General features: G+C 39.1%; 1 protein-coding gene across 6 annotated transcripts in view; it reads left to right on the forward strand.

Annotated features, from left to right (window-relative positions):
• Window positions 1-13,070, forward strand: part of LOC104366087 (ephrin type-B receptor 5) — a 74,371-nt gene that overhangs the window by 17,211 nt on the left and 44,090 nt on the right. For all 6 annotated transcript variants that reach the window (XM_042788806.1, XM_032997533.2, XM_042788805.1 and 3 more), the window contains exon 2: window positions 6,237-6,456. In XM_042788806.1, the coding sequence (XP_042644740.1) occupies window positions 6,363-6,456 (94 nt within the window). In that variant the 5' untranslated portion in view covers window positions 6,237-6,362. The remainder of the gene's footprint in view (window positions 1-6,236; window positions 6,457-13,070) is intronic.

The following is a 13,070-nucleotide window of genomic DNA, read 5'->3' on the forward strand; positions in this document are numbered from 1 at the left end:
TTATTTATATATTTAATTAAACACTTCTCTTTGCTGCTATATGCCCCAGTGATAAATTTTTGAAGAAAAACACATTAACTTGATAATATTAAAACCCTAAGTGATAAATTATGTGTTGCTCTCCCCTCCATTCACTTCTTGTTTAGGATGTAGAAAGATTTGTATGAATAGCAGTTAATATAATTATAGTCTAAGAAAGAAGCTAGGCAGTATTATGTCATGCTCGAAGTGTTACCAAGCATTGAGTGACAGCTTTTCACAACAGCATTGTGAGGATTACCCTAGTGAGATGCATGACCATAGCTGCAAGGGCATCTCAGTGGCAAAGGAACATTTATAGTAGGAAGGAACTGGGGGGAAAGGAGGGGAAAAGGCCTCTTGCTTGATGGATAACACCATCATGGTTCCCTATTTATCATGAATGAGAAGAAGTATCAATTCCACTTTTTGTACTCTGCCTAAATGTGATGAATTAGTGTGCAGCACAGTTTAATTGGAATAGTAGTTTATTGACTCTCCTAGGTGTTGTGCTCATTTATCTTTTTTATGCTTCTGATAGATAATATTAAACTGTTATGATAGTGTAAAATGTGCAAAAAACCCCACCACTCACTCAAACCCAGGACAAACAGGAGAAAAGACTGTGCCTGCAAAGGTACAGCATTTTCTTTGCCCTGAAGATTTTTTGAGGTGCATTTATTTTGCATCTAGATGCTTTGTGTGAGGAAGTTATATGGCAAATATGAGGGGAATCTGTTGAATCAAGTGTAGCAGTGTGAAGCTATACCCATATGATTTCTACTGTGAAATAGGCCTAGAGGAGTCAGTTGACAATGAAGGAGGGGGAAGCATTGTTCCAGTGGGAGGAAACAAGATGATTTGGAAAAGTTCTTGGGACAGTTAGGAAGAATAAAAAGAGTAAAAATCTGGCATTATTACAATTTCAGCTTCTATTAGTAGAACAATTTAAAATACATAAAAGTACTTTGTTACACAGGGATAGATACCTTTTCAAATCTATTGCAAGTTCAAAACAGGGTTTAGATAAGTTCATAGTGATACTAAAGGAAATGAATTGGGGTATACTCTCTAGTAACCCTAGTCCTGTGTTTGTGAATGCTGGAGGAATAGTAGGGGAGTAGATGACATAGAGGCCAGGCTTGCAAGCTGTCTCCAAATAGCACCTCTTCCTGGCACTGGAGACACAGAGGAAACTTGGGTGAGATGGACACTGATCTACTTCAGTGTTCTTTCTTGTGTTTTGAAATATAGTTTGCACTAAAGCATGCAGAATTGTTATTCTCTTGACTGCACATTCAAAACCACAAATGTTCTTCCAGTAAGGAAGGCTGTCAGAAACTGTCGATTAAGAACTAACAATATTTATGTTGTGTTGACAGACCCATTGCTTCCATTTGCCTCCATGCCTCCTGGGAATGAGATACTTGGACAAATATTAGAGTTAGGATTTTTACAAAGTAGTGCAGGATGGAGCATCCTCTCTATAGTGGATCAAGCTCCTGTCAGCTTTTAGGGAATAACATATTAGAACTGCCCTTAGGTCTCCTGTAGGAACTGGGGTCTGGAACTAATAGTTCTTCCTGATGCATCTGGTTTGCTCTAATTTCACAGAACTCAAAGAAACAGCTACATTCCATTCATGGAGAGGAAGAAGCTGTCAGGCCCTCATCTTTTCTCCAGGAGGTTTGTGCAGTGCCTGAACAATCCTAGTTTTTATCTTAATCCTAAAGGCGTGCCTAAACTCCTCCTGCAGAACTCAGACAGGTGCATGGTTTGGATGAACGCTTAACTGCTATTTGATGTCAGGTTCTGCAGGTGGTATCTGTCAGAGGGGAGTAGGATCAATGTGCATTACTTTCTGACCTGTAGCTACATGCTGCCCGCATGCTAAGCTAAAACATGCTTCAGCAAAGGTCTGTCTAATGATTTATGGCTGGAATCAAAAGGATTAGAAAGCAAAAGGTTTTACTTGAAGCTTAGGTGCATCAGAGCCTGTGGCCAGCAGAGAATTAATACAGTTTATCTAGCTGTCACTGTTCTTGCTCAGTCTCAGAGTGCCATGCAAACCCAGAAGGAAAAAAGCAGTCCATTCTAAGGAGATCTCTCTTAGGTTTGTCATGTGCCTGACCACCTCCATCAAGACTCGAAGACATATGCCATTGATGTAGTCTAAAATAAGTGACTACACAAACCTAGTAGCAAAATGTATTTCCCTTCTAATAAAAGTACATGCAGTGATGTAAGAGAATTTTGAATCAATGCTGACCCATTTAGCAACACTAGTGTCCTGTGGCTCTTCAGGTGTTGTTGTTGACAGTGCTTGAACTTTGGGGCAATCCTTTATTTACATACGGAAACTGCTGCAGAGATACCAGCTGCATGAAATACTTAATTATTTGCCACAGTTTGGGTACAGGATGGGTGCACAGGAGCCCCCTTTGTGACAGAAATCTCATGAGCACAGACCTGAACAAGTGTCAGTTGTCCTAGTACATATGTGAGCGCTATCGCTATCTATCCTGTAGCACTGAGCATCATTTGCCTGGAGACTGTAGTAAAATGTTCCCACTTCAAGACTGAGTTCAGAAAAGAGAAATTACAGCACTGGCTGTCTGGTAAGAAGAAATAGGCTGTAAAAAGTGCCAGTGAAGCCAGGCATACTGTGTTTCACATTCAGGGCTTTCCAACTAAAATGGTTTGTGTTTGCAGTCTTGTGTAGAAGAAGCTTTGAGATGCTAGGCAAGAGCTGACTCTCCTCTGTTGAGATACACAACAAAAGAGAGCAGGGAAGACTCTGACTATATAAGGAAGAAAAAAAAAACCCAACCCAGCAGTAGTTCAGCACTAGAACAGATGCCCAAAGAAGCTGAGGAAGCTCCATTGCTTTGACAAGCTTCCTGAAAAACTCTTCTCCCTCACTGGTTGTTTAGCTAAGAAACCAGGATTCTTGAAAATACTGGTGATTTTATTAATCTATGTTATTGGGATCCTGAACAAAATTAAATTTTGGCAATCTAGCTAACACAGTGATGATGCCAAAGTAAACAATCGTGATAGCATTGGTGAATAATGTAAGCAGATAACCTGTAGACTTCTGTCTCCCATCTCTTGGAGCTTGGTACTAAAGCAAAGACAATATACAACTGGTCTTTTCTGACTGCTTGGAATTTTCACTGTTTTATAGGGTTGAATCATTAAAAAACATTTGGATCTTCGGGAACTGTCATGCTTTTCAGGTGCTTTGTGATTTTCAGGACTTCCAAGGAGTTGGAGATCATTCCACTAGCCAAGGAAGTGTATGCCCAAAAATTATTTAGAATCCTTTATGGAAGGGTTAACATAAGAAGGATTGACAGCTGGTACGTGGGTTGCAAGGTCTATGTAGCTGGCAGAGAGAAAGGATAAGAAGGGGTATTTAATGAGGTTTGTTAAAGGATCTTGTGCAGGGAAGGACTATGACTTTGCAGTTGGATTTGGAGGAAAATGGTAGATAATGGATTTTGTAGCAAGGAGAGGTAATCTGTCTGAAAGTGGTTTTGGAATAAGTAACAAGCTGAAAAGGCCATGGAAAGGTGCTTATGTGGACAAGAGAATAGGGTGGTTTAGAAGTTGGAATGGTTTGAGGTTTCTGTTGAAGTAATTTGGTGTAGGGAAGGAATAGTAGGAGAACTGAAGAATGAAAGATGAGTGTCTTTGGCTGTAGTCAGATTCTGCACACATCAAGTGCTGGGAGAAAGGGCAGGGCAGTGGTTAGCAATGTAGGGGCTTGGTACTCTTTAATTCAGAGAAGCTAGTGCTTCCATACTACTCACACTTAAATGCTTCCATAATGTTCTCCTATATCCTTCATTGTGCAGTAAGCATTTTTCATTGAGGTGTAGAAGAGGTAGAATCAAAAAAAAAAAAAAAAAAAAAAAGACAAATTTACCTTTTTTAAAAAGCTGGTTTTGATTTAGGAGTTGGTTTAGCCACAGTTTATTTCAGGGAAAAATAATTTTCCAGTCTAATCCAGACAAAGGCTGTATGATACCTCATGAAGAGCAGTGCAACAGTGCTGAGATACGGGATCTATCAGGATAAGATGAACAGATGTTGTGAGAGAGATGTGCAGGTAGGAAGGACAGGAGAATATTTGTTTTCCTTGGAGCCAGAAATTATTTTATGTCTGCTTCTTGGTAGCAGGGTTTTTCTAGTTCTGTTTTGTGGTAGCAAATTCATTTCCTCCGTACCTATTACCTCATAAGTTCAAGACTTTGTCCTGAGATCCAGCAGCCAGAGCATATTTGGGTTCTGTTTCCTGCTCTACCGCTCATAAGTTATGTGACATTGAAAAAGTCTGAACTGTGGGCTGTTTTCAAACCTTCTGTAATGAATGCAGTCCCATTGGCTGAAATGAAAGTTTTCTTCAGTTTATTTGACCTCTGTTCCTGCATTTATTTGCACTCAAAATGAACGTTTAAAAGTCCCCATCTCTCAGGAGTTGGCTGGCCTAGAAAGGCTTTTAGGTGTTATAACGTTATAGATTGACTGGCAAGACAAATGCTGAGTAATTATGTCTCTATGTAGAGTAGTCATGCAGGCTTGATTCTGGTATACCAAGTCTTGGTTTTGGTGGCTTGGGCAGTAGTCTTCAACCCCGTTCCTGGAGAGCACTTCCATGTGCTTGGATAGTTTTTTCTTTATAAAGAAGAGTTTTCTGAATTGTTCAGCCTGGAATTTTCTCCTTTTTACAGTTTCATCCAGTGGTGTCTTTCTTCTGTGGTATATACATGCTTCATAAACTAATATGCAGTACCTGTATTATATCCATCATCCCATTTAATTTTCATTTTTCCTCAGTTACACTTAACTGATTTTATTTTTCTCTTTCCTCATAAATCATGAATCAAAGTTTTTGCTTCTTCCTCAGCTCCCTTTAGTTTCCATACATTTTAGTGATGCTCAGGGTGCCTATGTTTTATCTGTGTTTGGTGCTGCAGGTTCTAATTAGGGGCAGTGTAAGAGACAACTATTCCATATTGTCCAGTAATTTCTCCCTTTCTTTAGTAAAGCAAATCAAGTTGAACTCCATTGCCTTTTCTCATACTCCCCAGGCTGCTTTTTTCTCTGCTACAGTGAACATACTCAAATCCTCCACTGCAAGATTTTCAGATAATTGCAGTGAAGTTGCCTCTTTTAATTACAACTCGTCTCTCCCCTATTTCATCCAGGTTACTGAGCCATTTCTCTATATTGCTTGAGACATTTTTCTTTCTGCTTAGCTACGCTTCACTGTCTCACAGAAGACATTGACGTGTTTTCAATGCTCTGTGCAAAGAGCACCTAAAGAAACAAAACATACTAGCTTTTTGCATGTAACCTACATATTACCACAATATTTCTCCGGTGGCCTGAGAACTGGGCAAATGGAGCCAGAAATACCACACTTAACAAAATTATTGTGCTGGATTGATATGGTGCTCCCTGACATGCTGCTCCCTGACTGTGAGATGAGCCTTTATGTCAGGTTCATAATGGTGGTGGTGGCATTTTGTTTGGATTTTTTCCCACTTAAGATAAAAAATTTGGACTTGTGTGCTTTTCCTGGCTGTAACGCAGTCTCCCTGTTTGACCTTAAATATCACAACATTTTCTTCCTCACCTTTGACAGATTAATGGGAAAAATACTGTCCCACTTCAGTAGTGTTGTACAGTCATATGCTTAAAGGGACAAATGCCTGCATCTGAATTACAGTTACAAGTGTATCAGCAGTGCAGATTTGTATTGTCATAAATGGTGAAAACTCTCCTGTCATGGCTACTGCCCTGCAGAGTCCTTAAAAAGCAAAGTATAATTTAGAATTTAAGAGACAGAATTTGGAAAGCATGCAGAGGAAATGGAATGGAGATCTTCCAAGAGGCGTTGTGAAAGATGCAAATGGTCAGGACTTAAAGTAAGAATACAGCCTATATTGTGGGACAGATTAACATTGATCTGGGAACACCATTCTCCCTGATGCCATGAATGTCTCAAAATCTGTGTGTACTGTCACAGTGTACAAAACAACTGGGACTGAAGTCTTGGGGAGTGGGTGTATGTTAAGTACTGGGTCTGCACTACACTTTTTCACCTGTATCTCAGAAGTAGTAAATGATGGAGTGGGTGTATAAAAACTGCCAATTCTGTATTATTGTGATCTGATTTCTGTTTCTACATTCTGTTTTCTCTTAACCAGTATTCCTGTGTGAAGGCCTCTGTGCTTTGATTTGGAAAGATATTAAAATACTCCAAGAAATCTTTGGCCATTACAAGGGAGTAGTGTGTGGTTTTTTGGAGATGGTGGTACCTACAGAGAATCTTCATGGATTCTAATGCTGGCATCAGTGCAAGAAAAGTGGCAGGAATGGGTTGGCTCTGGATCATCTGCTTCTTTCATCTGGCCACCTCGCTAGAAGGTAAGAACAGATTTTATATAATGCAACAGTATTGCAACAATACTGTTGAATTATATATACCGTATACCAGTATGCGTATCCTAGTCTAGATGAACATTGAGCACATCTTCCTGTCTGATAGTTGATCACTATCTCATGAGGTGTAAGAAGATACCTAGTATTGTTTCCAGCAGGACAAGCAAACCCACTTATGAAGGACCATGAGTGAACTACTAGCTATCTCAGAAGTGACAGTCTCAAAGCATAATTTTTTTTTTTTTTTTGCCTCAGGAATAAGCTCCTTGTTTATGCTTTGTCTGTATTTGATTCTTGTGCTCCTGTTCTTGTATCATGTTTTTTTTTGCGGAACGCTCTCTCAGTGTTTATGCTGTTCTGCAAGGCAGCATCCAGAGGGCTGAAATCAGGAATTTTTGTCCCTGTCATCTGAACAGCTTACCTCATGTAATAAAGATGGAGATAATACTTTGCATTAAAAAGAAGAGGCAGTTTGTATTCATCCAGCAGAGGCGAGGAGGGAGAGAGCAGTGAAGACAGGATAGAGAAAAGGTGGGCAGGGGACAAGAGAGGCCAAGAAAATGGGAGAAGAAAGGACAGATGGTAGGAGGGAGGGTGATGAGAACAGGAGATAAAATGAGAGCTACAGGAGAGAGTTAGAGAAGGGCAGAGGTATTGTAAACAATCCTCTTGTTTGTTCCAGGAAATATCCTTGCAGCTACATGTGCTCAATGAACTGCACTGCTTTGTGACGAATGTTCATCTCTTGCATATGTGAAAGCCTCTGAAAAAGGAGGGGAAGGAGAGAGGGAATCAGAGGGAAACAAGGAAGGAAAGACCTAGAGGAAGGGAAAGAAGAATAGGGTGAGATCTAAGAAAAAGAGAATACTGTTTTTTTCTTATTAATAATGAAGAGGAAAGCTTGTTAAAGGATTTCTTCTATTAATAGGAGGGGAATGAAATGGAAGGAAGTTCAGAGAGAAAATAATTGGTGTAAGATTATAATACAAATTCTTAAATCTCAACAACTTTGTTAATTGCTTATGTAAAAATGATTTTACAAAGTACTATGTTATTCCTTAGTGTAACTGGTAGAGGAACTGAGGTAGATAAGGGAGAGAAAATGTCCCTTGTCTGAAAATACAAAGTAATTCAGTGATGCCTGTAGGAACTGCCATTTCTGGAATTCAGTAATCACTCCTGTAAGTTTGTAGAGATAAAAGAATTTAGAAAACACTGTGTGGTACAGCTTCACAGATCACATGGTTGAATTGCCTGCATTAAAATAGGACAGAAAAATTCTGCCTATGGAGGTGAAGCAGTAAAGGCACCCGTGAGCTAAATTTCAACTCTCAATTAAGTGAGGGGAGTCAGCACTGTGCATTGTGACTGTACTACATGGTCCTAGGCTTGCACTCCAAAACTAACTTGCATCTCAGAGGTAAGTATTTTTGTTGTGGTCAAAGAAGAATTATGCATTAGGGGAAGGAAAGTTGGATGATAGTTATGTAGAATGCTTTGCTTCACTACAGTTATCCATCAGGGAGAAAAAAGGCCCATGGCCATTTTGTTGACTCATTATATATAGCAGAAACTTGAACTTAGGGTTTCAGTTTTAAGTTGAAAAATACAGGGAATATCCAATTTGGTCTTTAGTTTTTGTAAGGTTTCTTAGAAGTTTTATATGGTGTCTAAAATACATCTCACCTCTAATTGAAGAGGATTGACTGAGTGGGAAAATCAATCAAGGTAATTTTTCTTCCAGGTGTTTCTCAGGCATTGGAGTTCAGTTTAAACAGGCTGAATGTAAATTGCTTTCTGTCTCAAACTAATCTTTGTTTGAAATTTTCTACCAGGAGTAAACCAATATTGATAAAACCTTAATGTAAATTGTTAGGAAAAGAAGGAGAAGCTATAGAGAGGGGAAGAAAAATAGCCAAAGTATTCGAACTGTCTTTCTGTGCATTATGAAGAAAGCAGATAATTTTTTTGCATAATGATTTTCAAATAGAAGGAAAGTAAGTACCCTTTTACAGGGCCTAATGGGATCTTAAACCCCTTAATGAACCAGAAGTAAAGCAGATCTTGTAAGCAATTGAAAATATTTTTGCTGTTATTGTTGTTTTTAATGCATAAAAAATAATCATTAGGTTCAACTTACTTGATACAGATGTAGTATTTGGACACACTGATTTTAGGAATGAGAATGTCTGTCCAAAATTTTCCAGATACAATTTTTAGACTAAAAAAAACTGCATGGGAAGCATGAGGGAAAACTGTTTTGCTAATGGAAGATATTTGTAAACTTATTATTTTAGCTTTATAAAAGGAAACAAGCTTGGGTGAAAGTTTTAATTAAGACTGCATTTTCCAGTGTTTATAGCTCTGCGAGTTTCTGAGCTTTTAGTTTGGGGAGTGCTATTTTTGTGCTACATGCTGGCTGAAAGAAAATAATTTTTCATTTTTCTTAAAAATATGTAAAGAAATACAGAAATTTTATTTCTGTGAGTATCTATGCATGTATATAATTATTGTCTACAATTTACCATTTAACATTTTTGTAAGTTAACGCTTCTGATTGTAAAAGTTGGTGAAACATAGAATTTAAGAATGCCCGATGGGCTACATTAAAAATAGATGAGAGCAAGTGATAACTTGCTAATGAAATAGCTCTTGTGAGGGCACAGAGTTGATTTTTCTGTGGAATATTGGTTTTGCTTTGACTGAGTTATAAATATTTACAACTGTAAACACAAGATCATTTTGCAGAACTCAGAACAGTTTGTATTCAAGAAATACTGATTGCTCAGATTGTCTTGTCTTTGAAGTGAAGTGAGCTATACTTTCCTCAGAGGTAATCCTCAGAGTAAAAAATACCATTGCCTGTTGTTTTATTATATACAAAGGAAGTTTTAAATGGATGTTATTTTACTTCAGGGAAAAAAAAAAAAAAAAAAGTAAAATTAAGTTTTTACTTCAGTTTCTTGTGATTCATATGGGTTATTAAAATCCTAGCAAAGGTTTACTGTTGTATTTTTCCCAGTTCTTTTCTAAGACTTCCCTGCATGCCAGAATCTTTGCCACATGCTTGGAAAGCCCAGGCAGAGGATTATCCTGTTGTAGACATTCAAAATGTGAATGGAACTGGGCTGGATGTGCATCTTGTTTGTAAGAGAAGGGGTGTCTGGGTTATCCCTTTGGTCAGTCTTAGCAGCTCCACTTGATTTGTTTTCTCCCATAATAGATTACTCTGTAGGGCCTGTGGTAGGACATCCCCATTCCCAGGTATACACCATAGCCCTGTGATGAAGCTGTTCACAAGCTGCAGGCTAGCTCTTTCTGCTTGGAGGCCAGTAGGACAGTAAAGGCTATTCATGCTGCAACTAACACTGTTTATATTCAACGCTAATTAAAGCTTCAAAAATATATATATGGTATCTGGGACTTTCAATTTATCCTTCAGTCAAACCAGACCCAAGCTCACTTTTTAATGTTTATGCAAAAAAAAAATAATCAGGAAAGCATAGATAAACTTTCAAAATCACACTGTACTCTCATATAAAGTAGCCAGTTTGATGGCAGTAGCATTTGGGTGAGTTCTATACTCAGTAGTGGATGTTTGAAGAATGAATCCCTTAAGCCGTGTCAGAATACATATTGTATTGTATTACTAGGAAAGTTATAGATAATACTTTAACTTAATTGCATATGCAGAGTTGAAACTAAGCATTTAATGTAATTTAATTTATTTCCTGATGTTCGCATTTCCTGACATCAGCAGAGGAATTAGTACAACATGCTAATCCTGGCAGTTTCCCTAGAGCTTTCACAAAAGGATAGGGAAGGTAAAGAGAAAAACACACAGTCATTCGTAAAGCTTAAAAGCTGCGCTACCTTGCACATAGATGTGTATTTCCATATCCTAGACCATTTGGCTGTCATCTTTCACAGATGGTATGTAACTCCTGATTGGAGTTTGAGAATTCCTCCATGCGGATGACAGCTTTGATGTTTTGATAGTGTCAGCATTTTGCTCTGACATAGGAAGTAGTTAAAAAATACTATACTTCATGGAACTCCCTAACTGCATTATCTCATTGGCTCCAAATAGCTTCCTTTATTAATTGCAAATACAGAAGTAAACCAGGAACATTAATTGCAGGAGTGATAAAACTATAGGAGCGGTAAATCTATATTCACAATATAGATTTATCCAAGAAAAAAATCAAACTCATTTGTCTCATATAGGTTGCTTTTGTATATAAACTCATATATTAGGAGGTATATTTTACAACTTTGTAGCTTGTATTTTCATGTTAAGTCATAGCTGAACTGTAAAAAACACATTTTTTGTTAAAAAATAACATCAAATCTATTTTTGTTTGGTTTTTTGATTGTTTCATCCACTCATTCTTGAAAAATAAAATACTTGTTGCAGTTGCATATGTCACTAACCACTGATATATTATTTACTTCACCACAATAGCTGTTTAGTTTTAGAAGAAGTTCTAGTGTATTTACGGCTTCCCAAAGGTATCACTGTATTCAGTTGCCAAGTGATAGCCTCCGTATATAAATATATTTTTTTGGTTGCTTGATAAAAGGCTCTTCTCCCCACGCTAAGAGGAGCACAGAGGAACAATAACAGGCAGGGGAACCCAAATAACCTAACAGTAATAAGCACCCTGACCCAGCTTCTCCCAGGGCTATCACAGGAGTGTGGTCAGACCATTGAGTGGGAATGGAACTCATTAAGATAAGTCAGTGGAAGTGCTCTCTGGAACACCGTGAAGATTGAGCGGGATTACTACCAGCAGGGGCATGGGATTTATTATGGGGTGTAGGGAAGACCATCTGAGGCTTCTGCAAAATTACCATGGGTTGTTTAGGGGAGGAACCATAAGTGGACAAAATGAGGGATCGGGGTATATTTGGGGAGGATCAAGTGTGAGAAAATAGAGAGATAACGGGCCAGTCGTGGAAACAGGCTGCTGGTCATTACTCCTGTCAGGCCTTGACCTGCACCTGATCACCACAGTCTATCCTATCTTATTATAAAATTCGATTTTTCATTAGTTAACCTGGGTGAGAGGGCTTTATTTTGTGTGTATGTGAATGTTTAAATTCCAGCAATTGGATTTGAACCACAGATCATAGGGGCCGATGTGTCAGTTCTGCAGTAACTGGAGAGCCTAGAATGGATGAAAATCAAGTGCCAGGAACTCAAGTTGGACCATGAGTCATAGGATCTGTGCATCGGTGGTGCCAGCAACTGGAGTGAGTGAGCTTATATAAGTATAGAGAACAATATGATCTCTAGCAAATATCAAGTCAGACTAGCTGGTTAGTAAAGTAAGTGGGTTGGGAAGCCAGGGAGACACCACAGAGCCTGGGGGATGAACGAGACATTGCTGGGTAGGCTCAGTGTCTAAAGTAAGTTACGGGAGGGATCCATAGTGTGTGTGCCTCTGCATGTGTGTGTGTCTAAGTGGGGTTCTGTGGAGTGTGGTAGCACTGCAGCAACTGTCTGCAGACCTTGGGGGCTCACATGTCCAAGTGCCAGCAACCTAGGAGAATGGGAACCCAGGACAAACTACTGGGTAGACCTCATGTCTAAAAAGTAGAGGATTCATAGTGTGCCTGTGTATGTGTGTGTGAAGGGATGTATCGGTGAGTGAGGGTGTGTGGATACTAGGAATACTAGTGGGGCTGCAAGCTTCAGGTGCTTATTTGTGCAGGGGCCAGCAAATGGGTAGTCCACAGATGCAGGGGTCAGCGACTGGAGAATGAATGTTTAAGGACAGTTATTGTAGGGATCCACACTGTATATAAATACATATATATTTCCCGCAAACAGACCTTCATCCTGAACAGCCAGAAAGGAGATCAGGATGAGGCTGTTGGTGCTGTTTCTGTTTGCATGATTAGTGAGTGTTTCTGTCTGTGTTGATCTTTATGGCTGGCCGTTTGTGTATGTGTAGTGCCTATTGGGACTACCCCCTGTTGCTACTGATTGGTCCTGGGGACATGGAGCTGCAGCAGCCATACTTATGTAAGGTTACTGGATTTGGCAACCCCTAACAATATTTTTGCACAAGCCCAGAGAATGCTTTCTCTTTCCGGCCCTCTTAGAGAGCACTCACAGTCTTCCTACTTGTTCATGTTCAAGGCATGATCATACAAGGCAGAATAAGCTCAGTAATATTTAAGTTCTTTGCAAGAAGTCTGTTAAGCCAGAGAGCTTTGCTGCTTGAGGTATTCAGCTGCATAACAAAGAAAATTCTCTGAATGTTACATTTTACCCTAGTGCCCTTTTCCTTATCTGCTAAAGTATGTGTACATTTGGATATATTCAGAATCAAATTGGAGAAGGCCATGAGCAACCTGGAATTGAGAGGAGTGTTGATCAAGATGACCTCTATACTTTCCTTTCAGCTTGTTTCATTTTGTGATTCTATGGTCTGGTCATTCTTAGCACCAGCTTCTCATCCCACAGGTAAAACGATTCTTTCATTGGCTTCTCAGGGTCAACTTTCTTCTCAGTGGCTATAGTTTGCCTAGACTTGGGTTGTATAATTCCTATTGTACCACTCCACTGCTAGGACACTGAGGACAAGTGT

The sequence above is a fragment of the Tyto alba genome, unplaced genomic scaffold (genome assembly GCF_018691265.1).
Source record: "Tyto alba isolate M040663 unplaced genomic scaffold, T.alba_DEE_v4.0 Super-Scaffold_14, whole genome shotgun sequence".
NCBI lineage: Eukaryota > Metazoa > Chordata > Aves > Strigiformes > Tytonidae > Tyto > Tyto alba.